The 18,115-nt window shown below is 52.3% G+C and overlaps 1 protein-coding gene across 14 annotated transcripts; it reads left to right on the top strand.

Moving 5' to 3' along the window:
* Positions 1-5,858: 5,858 nt before the first annotated feature.
* On the top strand, positions 5,859-16,788 carry APOBEC3G (apolipoprotein B mRNA editing enzyme catalytic subunit 3G). 14 transcript variants are annotated; one of them, XM_077948022.1, is made up of 10 exons: positions 6,027-6,152; positions 6,372-6,551; positions 8,009-8,162; positions 10,272-10,376; positions 10,500-10,569; positions 10,813-10,927; positions 13,090-13,243; positions 15,354-15,639; positions 16,061-16,176; positions 16,452-16,781. In XM_077948022.1, exons 2-10 carry the CDS (start codon positions 6,502-6,504, stop codon positions 16,464-16,466), a joined length of 1,065 nt encoding a protein of 354 aa, XP_077804148.1. In that variant the 5' UTR covers positions 6,027-6,152; positions 6,372-6,501; the 3' UTR covers positions 16,467-16,781.
* Positions 16,789-18,115: the final 1,327 nt, after the last annotated feature.

The following is an 18,115-nucleotide window of genomic DNA, read 5'->3' as shown; positions in this document are numbered from 1 at the left end:
CCTTTAGCACCTATTTTTATTAGTTTTTAAACCAAAGAAAGCCAAATACCATTTTACATTTAACAATGCTTCTCATGTGATTTTTATACCAGATAAGCTAAATTTTATTTTATAGTAGTGTGTTATTAATGTTAAATCTAATTTTAATAAAACCTTGTAGACATATTTATCTAATTTTTAATGTTTGACTCTAAGGTAAGATTTTATAGACTCTTTTTAATGTTTTATAATTTTTGCTAAAGAGCAGGTTGGTGCTTTAAGAAAAACCTGTTATGCTTTTACTTTAATGTCCAGTTCACAGAAAAACTGGATGATACTTCTTTAACTTTAGCTAATGTGTTTACACATAGAATTTTCTTTACAGCTAACGTTTTAAAACTTGCTTAAACCTTCAAAACAATCATTTTTTTAAACTTTTTAATGTAGGTAAAAATGTACTTTCTTATGCCTCCTTATAATCCTTTTACTAAAGGTATATTTTACTTTGCTTATACACCTTGCACATAAACTGTTTTTTTTTCAATAGTTTTACATTCAGGAGGCCTACTTACTTTTAAATTATACAACATGTTTTGCATATATTCTTTTTTTTTTTTTTTTTTTTTTTTTTTTTTTTTGAGACGGAGTCTCGCTCTGCCGCCCAGGCTGGAGTGCAGTGGCCGGATCTCAGCTCACTGCAAGCTCCGCCTCCCGGGTTCACGCCATTCTCCTGCCTCAGCCTCCCGAGTAGTTGGGACTACAGGCGCCCACCACCGCGCCCGGCTAGTTTTTTGTATTTTTTTTTTAGTAGAGACGGGGTTTCACCGTGTTAGCCAGGATGGTCTCGATCTCCTGACCTCGTGATCCGCCCGTCTCGGCCTCCCAAAGTGCTGGGATTACAGGCTTGAGCCACCGCGCCCGGCCGCATATATTCTTTTTTAACACACACTTTTTAATAACCTTTTTTTTTCCTTTCACAGCTTTTACAGGCAATTTTTCGACATGCCTTAACTTTCTGACTTTTAACAAACATTTCTTTCTTTAAACAACCAATTAACTTATCTCAGGACAAGAATTTACAATAGAATATTCTTTTTATATAAATTCTGCCCCCCCCCCTTTTTTTTCCCTTTTTTTTTTTTCCTTAGGATACTTCTGAACTGGTGAGGTGTGCTTACAATGAGGTTTCCTCTAAAAGTTTTTTTTTTTTTTTACCTTTTTTGTTTGTTTGTTTGTTTGTTTGTTAACAAAGCAGTTGCCACTACAGATTGAATGCATTTGGGCCATCTGTTGGTTACCGGGTTAAGGATTTTTGATAGAAAGGCCTCAGTGCTTTCAGGATACGCCCTTGTTTACACTGACAACAACGTGGTATTGGAGTGTTATAAGGTTACGGAGAATACCTTCAGTTATCAATTATAGGTTTTAAATTTACCTTGGCTTTTAAAGGAATAGAATACACTTTTTTTTTTTCTTAACTACTTGTATATCTCTCTCTTTCTCTTTTTGTCTCTCTCTTTTGACTTTCCTTTTGCCTCTGTCTCTTCTTCTCTCTCTCTCTGCCTCTCTTTCTCTCTCTCTCTCTCCTTGACTCCCTCTTTGTCTCTCTCTTCCTCTCTGTCTCTTCCTCTCTCTCTTTGCCTCTTTTCCTCTCTCTCTTTCTGCTGGTCTTTCCTTGCCTCTGACAGCCGCTTATGCTGGTTTTCTCTCAACCACTGTGTGTTGGGGCAGGGGTTCTAAAACCAACTGTAACCAAATGTCTATATACGGGAACTGGTCTGGGTTCCCTGGCTTACAGGTTACCTTGTGCCATTACCTTTGAAACAAGGAACCTGTCCAGGCTTCCTTCTAATGGCCAACCTACCTCTAATGCTGGCCAGTCTATCTTACACAAAGTTTTAAGTTTTCCTGGTGTCATAGTACTTCATAGTCTCCCTTAAATTCTTTTTTGAAAATTTTGAACATAGTTCCTAGTGGGGTGGGCTTATTTGTGCCTGACCTATGCTTCTTCGAGACAAAACACCATGCTCACACCACACACACACCACAAAACAAAGAATGGGTAAAAAGGACACACACAAACTTTTGCAGTTTGCATCAAACCAAAATCAAAATCAAAACCAGGCCAGGAGCGGTGGCTCAAGTCTGTAATCCCAGCACTTTGGGAGGCCGAGACGGGTGGATCACGAGGTCAGGAGATCGAGACCATCCTGGCTAACACGGTGAAACCCCATCTCTACTAAAAAATACAAAAAACTAGCCGGGCGAGGTGGTGGGCGCCTGTAGTCCCAGCTACTCAGGAGGCTGAGGCAGGAGAATGGCGTAAACCCGGGAGGTGGAGCTTGCAGTGAGCTGAGATCCGGCCACTGCACCCCAGCCTGGGCGACAGAGCAAGACTCCGTCTCAAAAAAAAAAAAAATCAAAACCAAAACCAAAATCAGAGTATCCAGAAATCCAAGCCAGGTCAAAACCAAAACCAAAGTATCAAGCAAGACAAGTCAAGTCAAAAACAAAAACCAAAGTGCTGGTACAGGCACACCGTGAGTGATCAGGCCATGCTTCCACTCAAATGGAGTAGGCAAGTTCCCAGGACCAATCCTGTCAAGCAATTCAAACCAAGTCAAAACCAAAACCAAAGTGCCGATAAAGGCACGCCGTGGGTGATCGGGCCACGCTTCCACTCAAATGGAGTGGGCAAGTTCCCAAGACCAGTCCTGTCAAGCAATTCAAACCAAGTCAAAACCAAAACCAAAGTGCCGATAAAGGCACGCCACGGATGATCAGCCCATGCGTCCACACAAACAGAGTGGGCAAGTTTCAAAAACTAGTCTTACCACGTTTTAGATGTCCAGACTCCAAGTGCCCATTCCTTCCCAGTGTTCGGCCACTGCGTTGATCCTCCATGGGGTCCTGCCTCACACTGCTCTGGCGAGGCTTCCCACCGGGGCAAATGCCTACCGGGGAGCGCTCTCAGGGTCCGCGTCGCTCGGGCTGGTTGGAGTCCCCCCACAGGGATGTTCCACAGGGCAGGCTTAAGCCGCCTAAGGAGCTGCCTTGACCATCGCCAATCATCTCGCTTCCCGGTCAGGGAACCAAGAAATACAGCAGGACGAGTTGCAGACAAAACTCCTCAGACACCGAGTTACAGAAGGAAGAGGTTTATTCGGCTGGGGGCATCGGCAAGACTCCTGTCTCAAGTAGTGAGCAATTCCTGTCCCTTTTAAGGGCTCACAACTCTAAGGGGGTGTGCATGAGAGGGTCGTGATTGATTGAGCAAGCAGGAGGTACGTGACTGGTGGGGGCTGCATGGACTGGTAATTAGATTGGAACAAAACAGGACAGGGATTTTCACAGTGCTTTTCTTTTTTTTTTTTTTTTTTTTGTTGTTGTTGTTGTTGTTGTTGTTGAGACAGAGTCTTGCTTTGTCGCCCAGCCTGGAGTGCAGTGGCCGGATCTCAGCTCACTGCAAGCTCCGCCTCCCGGGTTCACGCCATTCTCCTGCCTCAGCCTCCTGAGTAGCTGGGACTACAGGCGCCCGCCACCTCGCCCGGCTAGGTTTTTGTATTTTTTAGTAGAGACGGGGTTTCACCGTGTTAGCCAGGATGGTCTCGATCTCCTGACCTTGTGATCCGCCCGTCTCGGCCTCCCAAAGTGCTGGGATTACAGGCTTGAGCCACCGCGCCCGGCCACAGTGCTTTTCTATACAATGTCTGTAATCTATAGAAAACATAACCGATTAGGTCAGGGGTCGATCTTTAACTACCAGGCCCAGGGTGTGGTGCCAGGCTGTCTGCTTGTGGATTTCATTTCTGCCTTCTAGTTTTTACTTTTTCTTTCTTTGGAGGCAGAAATTGGGCATAAGACAATGTGAGGGGTGGTCTCCTCCCTTAATACAGGTTTAATTGTAGTACATTTAAATGTTCTCTCCACCACAATGTGAGGAAGGATTATATGGTTGGGTTTTTTTTAGTTTTTTGTTGTTGTTGTTGTTGTTTGTTTGTTTTTGTGATGGACTCTCACTCTGTCTCCCAGGCTGGAGCGCTGTGGCATGATCTCAGCTCACTGCAACCTCCACCTACCAGGTTCAAGTGATTCTCCTGATTCAGTCTCCCAAGTAGCTGGAATTACAGGCACCCGCCACCACGCCCGGCTAATTTTTGTAGTTTTAATAGAGACGAGGTCTTACCGTATTGGCCAGACTGGTCTCGAACTCCTGACTGTCACACGTGTCCATATAGAAGACCACCTAAACAGGCTTTGTGTAAGCAATAAGGCCGTTTATTCACTTGGGTATAAGACAGCTGAGTCTGAAAAGAGAGTCAGCAAAGGGAGATAGGAGAGGGGCAGCTTTATAGGACTTGAGTAGGCAGTGGAAAGTTACAGTCGAAGGTGGTCATCTGTTGTCAGCAGGGGAGGGGGTCACAAGAGACCATGAGACCATGAGACCCATTGTCCAGGAGAAGAGTGTTATAAGGATGATTGATCAGTTAGGGCAGGGCAGGAGCAAGTCATAACGGTGGAATGTCTCAAGGTTGGTTAATCAGTTAAGGCAGAAACTGGCTGTTTCACTTCTTTCGTGGTTTTTCGACTGCTCCAGACTCCTTGGCTGCTGCAGGCCATCTGGATGTATATGTGCAGTTCACAGGGGTTACAATGGCTTAGCTCCGGCTCAGAGGCCTGACACTGACCTCAGATGATCCACCTGCCTCGGCCTCCCAAAGTGCTGGGATTACAGGCGTGAGCCACTGTGCCCGCCTGGGATCATGTGTTACACACATGTTTGTTCAACAAGCATGGACTGCAGCCACCTACATGAATATTCATAGCTCCTCCTGTAGCCTGTTGAATATGTATGTTTAGCCAACCCCTTCAGTTTAAAGCTCCTGCCCCAACCCCTCCTGCTTCTAAATGTCTGTCTCTGGTGTTTCCCAGAGGCTGCTTTTCCCAGGCTGTGGGATGGCCACCTGCAGGCTGTCACCCTTATCAAGAAATAAAGTCTCCTTTCCAAATTTATATGTTGTGGCCAGGCACGGTGGCTCACGCCTACAATTGCAGCACTTTGGGAGGCTGAGGCTGGTAGATCTCCTCAGGTCACGAGTTCAAGACCAGCCTGACCAATATAGAGAAACCCTGTCTCTACTAAAAATACAAAAATTAACCGGGCATGGTTGCAGGCACCTGTAATCCCAGTTACTTGGGAGGCTGAGGCAGGAGAATTGCTTGAACCTGGGAGGCAGAGGTGGCGGTGACCTGAGATCACGCTATTGCACTCCAGCCTAGCCAACAGAGCAAGACTCCATCTGAGAAAAGCACAAAAAACAACCAACCAACCAACAAACAAAAAGACAAATGTATATACACCTTGTGTAATTTTTAGGTCTCTGCACTATGGGAGCACGCTACCAGGGGAAGGGAGCTGTGAGACCCACAGGGAGGCTCCAGACAGGCTGGCCTGGGACACCAGCCGCTGCCCTTCCATGACATGGGGACAAGAGAGGGCAAAAGTTCATCCTACCAGGGAGCAACTCCAGGCAGGAGATGGGGAAGGAGAAGCAGGAAGGAAGGAGCTCAGTTTGGGGGTGCGCATGACATCCTGGTGGGACATCTGAGGCCCACACCCACCTGCTGCCCCTCCCTCCCATGGTGGCCTCCTAGTGTGAAGGCCTGGGGGGAGGCAGACGCCATGCCCTTCACTCTCCCTCCCTGTCCCCATGGCTGCTGGGTGGAAGGTGTCTCTGGGATGATCCCTGAGGGCAGGATCTGGGAGTCCCTGCAGAGGCATCAACCTGTCTGTCTTGAGGGTGGAAAGGCAGCTCCAGCTGGGCGGGACAACCAGGGGAGGGGCGTCTGCTCTGCTGACTCAGCCTGTTGTGGACCCACCTTGGGTCCTGCTGCACAGAGCGGCCTGTCTTTAGAAATGTCCCTCTGCCGGGGGAGGGCCCCAGAGAAAACTGGAAAGAGGGTGAGAGCCTGAGGAAGACAAAGCATCCCAGGGCCTCCCACACCAGTGCCAGAGCAGGAAGGGGGAGGGGCAATGACTCACAAGGCCCTGGGAGGTCACTTTAAGGAGGGCTGTCCTAAAATCAGGAACCTGTAGCAGAAAGTGAAACCGTTGTGCACCAGACAAAGATCATAGTCAGGACTAGCCGGCAAAGGATGAATCCTCAAATCAGGTACTGCTGCCCGCTCTACCCGCTGGGCCCCTCTGCTGCCCCTTCCTCCCGGGTGGTCCTGCTGGGCGTCAGCCCTGGCCTCCCCCTGCCCTAGCCCAAGCCCTGGGCTCCCTCCCCTCTGGTTCCCCTGCAACCCCCATTCCCAGCCAGGCTCCTTGCCCTGCTGTGTGGTCACCCCACTGCTGCTTCTGAATGGGCTGCCTCCCCCATCTGCCCCAGTCCAGGTCCCCTGCTGAGACTCTCCCGTGAAAGTCATGGCTGAGGTGGTGCTCCCTGCCCTGGGAGGGTGCTCCCTCTGTGTGCTTCCTGCCATTCCTGAACTCTGGAACTGGGAGAATTGAACCAAATTATGATTGGAGCAATGTGGAATTTTGTTCACAGAGCTTCGATGGATTTTCTGTAAGATTTACTTTGCTTAAATACCAAGTATTAGGAGAGGGTGTGGGGAGGGAATGGTCTCTGAAGCACAAGATAAATCATGTCTTCCAAAGATGTCTCCACTGTGGGCAGAGGAGGATGCAGATGACCCCAAACACACACTCTTCCTCTACGATCAGCATTCACCATTTATAATGACACCAGTAACATGGAATATAGTGGCCAGGAAAGGTGGCTCATGCCTGTCATCCCAGCACTTTGGGAAGTCGGGTTGGGCGGATCGCCTGAGGTCGGGAGTTTGAGACCAACCTGACAAACATGGATAAACCCTGTCTCTACTAGAAATACATGATTAGCCAGGTGCGGTGGCGGGCGCCTGTAATCCCAGCTACTCGGGTGGCTGAGACAGGAGAATCGCTTGAACCCAGGAGGTGGAGGTTGCGGTGAGCCGAGATCGCCCCATTGCACTCCAGCCTGGGCAACAAGAGCAAAACCTCATCTCAAAAGAAAACAAAAACAAAAACAAAAACATGAAATACATGGGAAAAATCTCAATGATCTGGGGAAATGCTTTTATTTTAAAATTTAGTAAGAAGAGAGCCCGGTCCCCAATGGCTCCCTCCTGCAGGGCTGGTAATACACAGACTGGACAGGGCTGGCCTGGAAAGGGGCCCCCACTCCATTTGTCCACAACTCTGTGGCCTGGGCAGGTTACCCCGCCTCTCTGCGCCTCTGGCCCCTCCTCTATAAGATGGGAAATGCCCCTGCAGGCCTAGGGCAGCCTCACATGAGTTCAAACCCACGCAGCACTTAGAAGAGTGGCCTGGGCCTCAGAATTCGGTTCTACCGTGATTTAACAATAGAGGTGAAATGGCAGGAAGGAACTGAGTTAAAAGGTTAAAAGCTATTATTTTGGGGTGAAAAGTTTTATTCTGTCTCTCTCTCTTTCTTTTTTTTTTTTTTTTTTTTTTGAGACGGAGTCTCGCTCTGTCGCCCAGGCTGGAGTGCTGTGGCTGGATCTCAGCTCACTGCAAGCTCCGCCTCCCGGGTTCCCGCCATTCTCCTGCCTCAGCCTCCCGAGTAGCTGGGACTACAGGCGCCTGCCACCTCGCCCGGCTAGTTTTTTGTATTTTTTAGTAGAGACGGGGTTTCACCGTGTTAGCCAGGATGGTCTCGATCTCCTGACCTCGTGATCCACCCGTCTCGGCCTCCCAAAGTGCTGGGATTACAGGCTTGAGCCACCGCGCCCGGCCGTCTCTTTCTTTTTTTTTTTTTTGAGACGGAGTTTCGCTCTTGTTGCCCAGGCTGGAGTGCAGTGCCGTGATCTCAGCTCACTGCAATCTCTGCTGAAATTCTCAGGGCTGTGGAGGGATGGGGAAGGCCTAGAGCCATCCAGGGGGCTGTGTTTAGTGGATACTCGCCCAGAGGGCACCCAGGAGTGCTCTCTGCATTGGTTGGTTTCTCTCTTATGTCTTCAGAAACATGGTGGAGCCAATGGATCCACGCACATTCGTCTCCAACTTCAATAACAGACCTATCCTTTCTGGTCTGAATACCGTCTGGCTGTGCTGCGAAGTGAAAACAAAGGACCCTTCGGGGCCCCCTTTGGACGCAAAGATCTTTCAAGGCAAGGTACCAGCCAGGAAAGCAAACCACGCACTGATGAATTAAATGCCCGGTGGTGGGCTAGCCAGGGTGCCCTTCTCTCCCACACTTTCCAAGTCCGTGGCCCTGAACTTCCTGCTGGACCGTCCTGGGATCGGATGGTGGAGGGAGGTTGCCTCTGCACAAAAGGCCTTGTTTTTAATTTCTTTTCTTTTTTTTTTTTTTTTTTTTTTTTGAGACGGAGTCTCGCTCTGTCGCCCGGGCTGGAGTGCAGTGGCCGGATCTCAGCTCACTGCAAGCTCCGCCTCCCGGGTTTACGCCATTCTCCTGCCTCAGCCTCCCGAGTAGCTGGGACTACAGGTGCCCGCCACTGCGCCCGGCTAATTTTTTGTATTTTTTAGTAGAGAGGGGGTTTCACCGTGTTAGCCAGGATGGTCTCGATCTCCTGACCTCGTGATCCGCCCGTCTCGGCCTCCCAAAGTGCTGGGATTACAGGCTTGAGCCACCGCGCCTGGCCGTAATTTCTTTTCTTTTCTTTTCTTTTTTGAGACGAAGTTTTGTTCTTGTTGCTCAGGCTGGAGTGCAATGGCGCGATCTCAGCTCACTGCAACCTCTGCCTCCTGGGTCCAAGCGATTCTGTCGCCTGAGACTCCCAAGTAGCTGGGATTACAGGCGCCCACCACCATGCCCAGGTAATTTTTTAATATTTTTAGTAGAGATGGGGTTTCACCATATTGACCAGGCTGGTCTGGAACTCCTGACCTCAGGTGATCCACCTGACTCAGCCTCCCAAAGTGTTGGGATTACAGGTGTGAGCAACCGTACCCCACCTAATTTTAATATTTTATTTAATCCAGTGTAGCTAACATATTACTTCAACATTAATTAACATAAAATTCTTGACAAGATAATGAAGTTTCTTTTTCTTGTCACACTGAGTCTTTGAAATGAGCTGTGTGGGTCATGTACGATGGGTGGCTCGCACCTGTAATCCCAGCACTTTGGGAGGCCAAGGCAGGTGGATCACCTGAGGTTAGATATTCGAAACTGGCCTGGGCAACATGGTGAAATCCCGTCTCTACTAAAATACAAAAAAATTAGCTAGGCGTGGTGGCAGTCGCCTGTATTCCCAGCTGCTCAGGAGGCTGAGGCAGGAGAATCGCTTGATCCCATGAGGCAGAGGTTGTAGTGAGCCGAGATTGCATCATTATACTCCAGCCTGGGCAACAAGAGTGAAACTCCGTCTCAAAAAAAAAAAGAGAAATGAGCGGTGTATTTTTCAGATGCTCAGGTCTCTAATCAGAGCCCCATTTCAAGTGCTTAGTAGCCCCCTTGGCCAGTGCCTGACCCCCCCGAAATGGACAGTGAAGGTCCAGTGGCCTCCCCAGCTGACCGCAGACAGGGAATAAGGCCAACCCCAGAGGGCCAGGCCACAGCAGGGGCTGAGGATGCCTGGTGAATGGATGCCTGGGAGAATGGATGCCAGAATTCACGCACGAGGCCGTGAACAGGGCTGGGAAAACTCCCAAACGAAGGGAAGCACGTGTCTTGGTGCACCTTGTGATGCTTCAACAGCAGGACTGAGACGGGGACATTGACAATGGATAGAAATGTGCTGGCTCGAGTTCTGGACGCTGGGAAGTCCACTGTCAAGGCACCAGCGACTTTCCAGGGCCTGCGAGCTGCACAGTCACGTGGGGGTGAAGGTTGTTGCCAGAAGCTCAGGGGATGCTCCAGACAGAGTGGCCTGGGATGTCGGGTCACTGCTGCTCCATGCCACGGGGACAAGAGGAAGCAGGAGTTTAGTCTTACACACTGCCCCTCCAGCTAGAGGGCAAGAGACAGAAAGTGGGGCTGAAGACGCCCTTGAATAACCACAGCAGTGGCACCCACAAAGGTGCAGTCCCCACAGCCTCATAGCCGCTTGTAGGTGCCACCTCTTAAGGCCATTACCATAGCAATTAACATGAGCTTTGGAGCAGACAATCACTCAAACTAAACAGGGGGGATGGAGGAAAGGAGCTTCAGTGGCAAGATCCCCTGGGCTCCTGTCCTGGCCCCTCCTCCCCCTGCATCACACCTGCTCTCCTCCTGCTCCCCCTCTCAGAGCTTTCCCTGCCCCTGCTCCTCTCCCAGGTGCTCCGCTCCAAGGCTAAGTACCACCCAGAGATGAGATTTCTCCACTGGTTCCGCAAGTGGAGGCAGCTGCATCATGACCAGGAGTACAAGGTCACCTGGTACGTATCCTGGAGCCCCTGCACAAGGTGTGCAAACAGTGTGGCCACGTTCCTGGCCAAGGACCCGAAGGTTACCCTGACCATCTTTGTTGCCCGCCTCTACTACTTCTGGAAACCAAATTACCAGCAGGCGCTTCGCATCCTGTGTCAGAAAAGAGGCGGTCCGCATGCCACCATGAAGATCATGAATTATAACGGTGAGAAGTGGGAGGCTCAGAGGTGTGGGAGAGACTGAGTGAGGCTCTGTGATGGGTCCCTCCCACACATACCTGTGGATCTGCTGTGATGCCTGCAAAGGCCAAGTGTCCCAGGGGAGCCTGTGGGGTTGGGTCTGGCACTGACTGTAACTAGCATCCAGAGTCTGTCTGGGAGGGGAGGGCCCCAAGGTCACAGAAGACAGGCCAGGCGGGCCTGACTGCGTTCTCTCTTCTTTTTCTCAGAATTTCAAGACTGTTGGAACAAGTTCGTGGACGGCCGAGGAAAGCCATTTAAGCCTTGGAACAATCTGCCTAAACATTATACATTACTGCAGGCCACGCTGGGGGAGCTTCTCAGGTGAGGGTCTCCCTCCAGGCTCATCGCCTCTCTCCTCTCACCTCCTGCTTACCCTCTTGAGGCCTCCCCTCTGTCCCAGACCAGGTTCTCTCCTGGCCAGGCCCTCCTGCCCTCCCTCCTGCCCCCCTGCCTGCCCTCATGGTCACACCACCTCGCCCCAACTCCTCATGCTCCCTCCACCTCCCTGCCTTCCCCCCTCCTTTCCTGAGCCCCTCCTGTGAGTGAGAGGCCCCTTCTGCCTCCAGAGCAACCTGCATCCACCCCCGAGGCCGCCCTCTCCACAGCCTGGGATCCCCAGCCTGGCTCCTTCTATCTCCCTGGCATAACCATATTTGTCATAAAACTGGACGTAGTAAGTGGGTATGAATATTCACAAGCCCGACAGTTAGAAGCTTTGAGTAACATCCTTCAAGGCTGACCTGAGCCCCTGAGAAGGAGCTGCCTCCGTGGAAACAGAGCTTCAGGCTTCCACTGCTATAGAAGATGGCCCGGGCGGGTGCCCACAGGGCAGGCATTTATTTTCTCACAGATCTGGAGGCTGCAAGTCCAGGGTGGAGGGGTGGGCGGGGCTGTGTCCTCTGTGGCCGCTCCTCCTGGCTGGCAAGGGGTCCCTTCCGGCCCTGTCTTCTCTGGCCGTTCCTCTGTGCACTTGGACTCCCGGGGTCTCTCTGCCTCTAAATGTCCTCCTCGTTTATGGACCCCAGCCAGGTGAATTTGGGCCCACACTGAAGGCCTCATTTAAATTAATCATCTGATGAAAGGATCTGTCTCCAGGCCAGGTGCAGAGGCTCACGCCTGTAATCCCAGCACTTTGGGAGGCTGAGGTGGGTGGATCACCTGAGGTCAGGAGTTCGACACCAGCCTGGCCAGTGTGGCAAAACCCCATCTCCATCAAAAATACAAAAATTAGCCGGGAGTGGTGTTGGGCGCCTATAATCCCCACTACTCGGGAGGCCGAGGCAGGAGAATCGCTTGAACCCGGGAGGCGGAGGTTACGGGGAGCCCAGACTGTGCCACTGCCCTCCAACGCGGGCAAAAGAGTGAAACAACTTCTCAAACAAACAAACAAGAAAGAAAGGACCTGTTTCCAAATACAGCCACCCTTTGAGGGAGTGGGGGTTAGGGCTTCAATACATTGATTATGGGCAGAAACAGTGAAATGCACGGCAACAAGCTGCAGTCATTGTGGGCAGGCCTGGGTGGGGAATGCAGGGGTTCCTGTCCTGTGTGTCTGTCTCCCAGGGGAGTCCTGACCTGACTCTCATGGCCCCTCCACCCAGACCTTGCTGCGTGCTTCACCCACCCCATTCCTCCTGCACTCAACTCTCCTGAGTCCCTCCTTAGCCACCCCGACAGGCTCCCCTGCCCCACCACTTCCGGGCTGCTCCTCTTCTCAGACTCTCTCTGGGCCTCTTTGGGGTCCCAACATGACCCCTCAGCTGATGCCCGTGGCTTCCCCAGCCAGACCCTTCCCAGTTGCAGGCTGCGCTCTGCAGAGTCCTATCAAAGGTCACATCCTCCCCTCTGTCCAGCCCGGGGTGAAGACCTGGTGTTTCTGGTTTGGAAATGCCTCTGCACTGGGTGCTAATAATTCACTTTTACCTTTATAATTCGTGGTTTCGTAAGGACAGGTATTATTTTTGGCAGCAGAAGCAAATCCTGTGATTAAAAAAAAAAAAAAAGTCCCTGGCAGGCTCTTCTCCCCGCTGGTCCCGCTCAGGAGCGTCTCTGCCCTGATGTTGGGTGTGGCAAGAGCTAACCTTGTAGGCAGGAGGGAAGCCCCGGTGGGTCCACCTCCAGCAGGGACTGACAGCGAGCAGAGCCAGGACTGGGGTGTATTGTGCGGCCAGGGAAGAAGACCCAGCTGTACCCCAGGGAGGGGGCCTGAGCACACTGAGCTGAACCTGAGGAGGCCCTGACAAGGCCTAGACAGGCCCCAGGGCTGCAGCGATCTCCCAGTGAGCCCCAGAAGGGGTCAGAGGGGCAGGTGTGGAGGCTCCAGCAAGTGAGCGGGAGACCCTTCTGACAGGTGCTAAGGGATGTGGGGAGCAAGGGGAAGGAGGGTGGGGTGAAAGGGAGGAAGCGTGGAGAGGGAGGGGGAGGCAGGGCAGACCACGACGAGGGCTCTTACTCCTCTGGGCTTTTTCCCCCGCTGTCCACAGACATTTGATGGATCCAGGCACGTTCACTTCCAACTTTAACAATAAACCTTGGGTCAGTGGACAGCATGAGACTTACCTGTGTTACAAGGTGGAGCGCCTGCACAACGACACCTGGGTCCCGCTGAACCAGCACAGGGGCTTTCTACGCAACCAGGTGACCAACCCAGCCACCCACATCCAGGCAGGGCTCTCCCAATCCAGGGACACGCATGGGCAGAAGGTTCTGGGCGGTACCTGTGGTGTCCCGCAGAGTGTCTGTCACCTGTGCTTCCTGCAGCTGCTGCTGCTTGGCCCTGGGGTTGGGGGGGGAAACTTTGGCTTCAGTGACTCTCCAGGATTGGCGGCTTCCAACCCCACATGCCTAACCAGCCACATGTCTCAGGGGCTGACACCACTAGTCCAGAGTCACCCCCAGGCCCAGGGCTCAGCCATCCCCACTCCTGCTGTGCTCTGAGAGGGTCGGGGCAGAGGAAAAGGGTCTGCACCAGGGCCAAGTGGGGTCAAAGGCAACGTGCTTTCTGAGGACCCTCCTAGGATCCCCTCACAGACGCAGCTCTCACCAGGAATGATTCGGAACTGTGGGATTTGAGGCTCGGGGGCTCCCCTCCCTCACAAGGCCAAGATTCCCCAGTGCCTGCTCCTGGGCTTCCTCCTGTGGGAAGAGAGACTGAGGCAGGAAAGGCCCACCAGGGATTCTGTCCTGACCAGGATGGAGCCCACAGCAAGGCTAGAACAGGCCCCAAGTCAGGATGCAGGGATGGTCAGCATTTGAAGAGGACCTGGGCCAGGCCAGGCTGAGGGGCCCTGAACCCGTGGGACGTTCTTCCCTGGCCTTTGCCCAGCACAGCCCCTGGCTGGAGAGGTCGAATTCTGCTTGGCTCTGGTGCTGGAAACAGGGTTCCTCTGGGCTCTATGAGCTCAATGTGGGCCCTGCTGGGCCCATACCCACTGCTTGGAAGCCACTTTCAAAGGCGCCGGTTCCCATCACTGCCTAACCAGTGGGACGGGACTCCCCCAGGAATGACCCACAGCCCCTTCTCAGCACATTTGGTGTCATCCGTTCTACTCCGAGTCCTCTCTGCACTGGACTCCTTGGCTTGACTAGTTCCCAGTTGAAATTTGGACAAAACACCATCATTCCTTGGGCTCAACAAGGGCAATCACCCCATGACTGGAGCCCTTCCCAATGTGGGGTTAGTCCTGCTGGGGACCCCTCATCCCCACTTCTCCCTGCAAAGGGAGCCCTCTGGCCTCAGTCTGTCACTCTTGGGCTTAATACAGGCTAAAGCACAATGCGGAAGCGTCTAGAATTATGGGTCACAGAAGGGGTGGGGCGAGGGGAATTGATGGATAGAGAGGTCAGTCTCCCCACGAGGGAAGCACACACAGCTCAGTGGCATCTGTCTTGCCTCCCCCAGCTCTACAGCCCCTCTCTGCAGGCCTGGGGCGGAGTGAGGGTCCTAAAGGCACTGATCTCAGGTGCAAAATGAGAGGATGCTCCAAATACTCAGTATCAGAGAAATTCCATCGTAATGGAAAATTACATTATTTAACGGATTATCATAAAAATCAGGTCAGGTGTGGTGGCTCACGCCTGTAATCCCAGCGCTTTGGGAGGCTGAGGTGGGTGGATCACTTGAGGTTAGGCATTCAAGATGAGCCTGGCCAACATGGTGAAACCCTGTCTCTACTAAAAATACAAAAATTAGCCAGGCGTGTTGGCACATGCCTGTAGTCCCAGCTACTGAGGAGGCTGAGGCACGAGAATCGCTTGAACCTGGGAGGTGGAGGTTGCGGTGAGCCAAGATTGTGCCACTGTACTCCAGCCTGAGTGACAAAACCAGACTCTGTCGGAAAGTAAAGGAAGGAAAGACAAAGACAAAGAAAATTGGGGTTTGGTACCCCCTGCTAATTTTGTGTTGGAGGCTCCCCTGCACCCAGCCTCACCTGATCCAGGCTGTCTCTCCCTGCTCACTAAAAATTACCTCGGCCAGGCATGGTGGCTCACACCTGTAATCCCAGCACTTTGGGAGGCTGAGGAGGGCAGATCACCTGAGGTCGGGAGTTCGAGACCAGCCTGACCAACATGGAGAAACCCCCTTTCTACTAAAAATACAAAATTAGCCTGGTGTGGTGGTGCATGCCTGTAATCCCAGCTACTCGTGCACTCCAGCCTGGGCAACAAGAGTGAAACTCTGTCCAAAAAAATAATAACAATAATAAATAAATAAATAAATAACCTCACGGCTTGCTTTCTTTACTAGGCTCCAAATATACACGGTTTCCCTAAAGGCCGCCATGCAGAGCTGTGCTTCCTGGACCTGATTCCCTTTTGGAAGCTGGATGGCCAGCAATACAGGGTTACCTGCTTCACCTCCTGGAGCCCCTGCTTTAGCTGTGCCCAGGAAATGGCTAAATTCATTTCAAATAACGAACACGTGAGCTTGTGCATCTTCGCTGCCCGCATCTATGATGATCAAGGAAGATATCAGGAGGGGCTGCGCACCTTGCACAGGGATGGGGCCAAAATTGCAATGATGAACTACAGTGGTGAGAATGGAGGCCTAGAGTGGGGCGGGGTCGGCTGGGGCAGGAGGGGGCCCTGGGAAGTTACTAGAAAGTGGGGAGGGTTGGCATCCCTGAGGGAAAGGCCTTGGTCCGCTGCCTGCAGAGACGATGGCTGCACTCTGGACCCAACTTTGGGGTCTATGGGAAGAGAGAGGCCAGGCCAGGAGATGTGGGCCCGGGGAGGGCAGGGAGGGTGGCTGGAAGTGGAAAGAATGAGAACTGGGCTGGCCCAGATCCCAGTGGGAAGGAAGTGCCTGATGAAGGAGCTCAGTCCCTAGGGGAGGGAGAGGGAAAGCAGGGACCAAAACCAGGATGTGGGAAGTCTGTCCTGAGAGTCACGGGCTCTTGGTGCCACCCCGTCCCCACAGCCGGAGCGTGACTTATCTCCCCTGTCCCTTTTCAGAATTTGAGTACTGCTGGGACACCTTTGTGGACCGCCAGGGACGTCCCTTCCAGCCCTGGGATGGACTAGATGAGCACAGCCAAGCCCTGAGTGGAAGGCTTCGGGCCATTCTCCAGGTGACGGCTTCCTCCCTCTGCCTGGTGCCCCATCGGCCTCCCCCTCCTCCCCTCTCCCCGGGCCTTGCCTTCCCTCTGCTCAGAGCCTCCTCTGGGTTCCCTGCTCCCGCCAGGGCGCCCAGCTCTGTCCCTCCCTTTCCTTCTCACAGCCTCCCTCTCTCTCCCTCCTCTCCTGTCATTGTCACTGTCCCCAGGCCTCCTCCCTGTGCCCTCTTTCCACTCTCTCACTCCCCCCTCCCGGCTCCATTCAACCCCCCCTACCCCCACTCTTCCAGAATCAGGGAAACTGAAGGATGGGCCTCAGTCTCTAAGGAAGGCAGAGACCTGGGTTGAGCCACAGAATAAAAGATCTTCTTCCAAGAAATGCAAACAGGCCGTTCACCACCATCTCCAGCAGCTCACAGACACCAGCGAAGCAAGGCGCTCCTGACCAAGTAGATTTTTTAAAAATTAGAGTGAATTAATTTTAATTGAAAATTTATGTTATGTTTCAAGAATATAGTACTAAGATTATACTCAATACACTCAGAAAAGTTTCAAACCTACTAATCCAGTGACAATTTGAATTGGTTTTATACCTAGAGGAATAAAATGAAATACTAAATATTTTCTTATATTTTTTCCCTGTGTGATTGTATCATGAATTGCATGTGTTTCCATAAACACTAGCAAATGTGTAGATGTCTTTCCTTGTTAGTGGACCTGTAGTGGGGCAAAGGTCACATGACATCCCTCTGGAGCCAGAAAACTCAGCTAAACCTCACAGGAGAGGAACCTAAATGCAGACCCCACCCTCACTCACAGAGCCCCGGGCGCTGATTGGAAGGGACAGGCCCAGCAGTAAGAGGACAGCCAGCAGCCAGTCTCCCTGTTGGAAAGGAGCCACACAGGTGCAGGCAGGGGCCCTCCGGAGCCCGGATTCCAGTCAGTTCTTGGTGAATGTCATCCCCCTACCCCACCCTCAGAACAAATACAGACGTTCAAGATCTACCGCTTTTTTCTTTCCAATTTCCTACCCATGGAAGAATGAATGACCATCTGGAGACAGCAGGGAAAGTTGTTGCTTAATCAAGATGCTGGTGTGTTTCAGGGAGCTGGTCAGGGTGGAGTGAGCTTGTGGCCCCGTTCCCTTGGTGGGAAGACTGAGATGGAGATGGGGGTGGTCCAGGGACTGTCAGGAGCAGGGCTGGGGGAGGTGGCCTGGCACAGGCCTGTGCCTGCACACAGAGCAACAACGCTCACCATCAGGTCTGCCCTGTGTCAATCAGAAAATTCTGGACAGAGACCGTGACTCTCCGTATCACTCTGGGGCAGGGAGTAATGGTTCCACACACTTCTATGGGGACCTGGAGAGTGGAGACCAGAGCACTGGCAGGCGAGCCTGGGTCTAACAGCCCACTGTGCCTGCTACTGTCAGGTACCTCGGCACATCACCTCCCCTGAAACCTCTCTTTACTCATCTGTAAAGTGGGGGCAATTATACCTCCTCTCAGCTGTGCACTTGGAGGGCAGTGGGGGCTGGATTTGGGACCGACCTGGCACGCACCAGGCGTTGGGCCAATCTGAGTCTCCTCCTCTCCCTGAGTGAAGCTGCCTGACGTCATGGCAGTCTCCCTGCCCACAAGGTCTGGTCCAGACCCCCCACCCAGGAAGCCCTCGGGGAGGCGATGCCACCGGCAGCGCTGTGGTTTTGGTACCCACAGGCACAGGATGGGCTGCCGTGGAAGGTGCCTGCTGCCCCTCAGGGTCTGTACCTCGGCCGCCCTCCAAGATGGGGCCCTATCCTCCTCCCACTGCCTTCTCCAGCCCTCACCACCCTAGGCAGCCACTGCTTCCCAGAGAGCCACCCGGGTCAGGAGTAAAGTGGCCTCTGTGGTCAAAGTCTGAAAAAGTTGCCCCCACACCTGCCTAACAGTGCACAGGGCTTTCTGGGGAGATA

The sequence above is a fragment of the Macaca mulatta genome, chromosome 10 (genome assembly GCF_049350105.2).
Source record: "Macaca mulatta isolate MMU2019108-1 chromosome 10, T2T-MMU8v2.0, whole genome shotgun sequence".
Taxonomy (NCBI): Eukaryota; Metazoa; Chordata; class Mammalia; order Primates; family Cercopithecidae; genus Macaca; species Macaca mulatta.
Note: the sequence above shows the minus strand (reverse complement) of the source record. Positions and strands in the feature narration are given on the sequence as shown.

Excerpts from the sequence above, each read along its gene's own strand:
- APOBEC3G (XM_077948020.1), top strand. The coding sequence starts at position 6,502 with ATGATTGGAGCAATGTGGAATTTTGTTCACAGAGCTTCGATGGATTTT. Across the intron at positions 10,570-10,812 it reads GAAGATCATGAATTATAACG|AATTTCAAGACTGTTGGAAC; the intron begins GTGAGAAGTGGG and ends TCTTTTTCTCAG. Across the intron at positions 15,640-16,060 it reads TGCAATGATGAACTACAGTG|AATTTGAGTACTGCTGGGAC; the intron begins GTGAGAATGGAG and ends GTCCCTTTTCAG.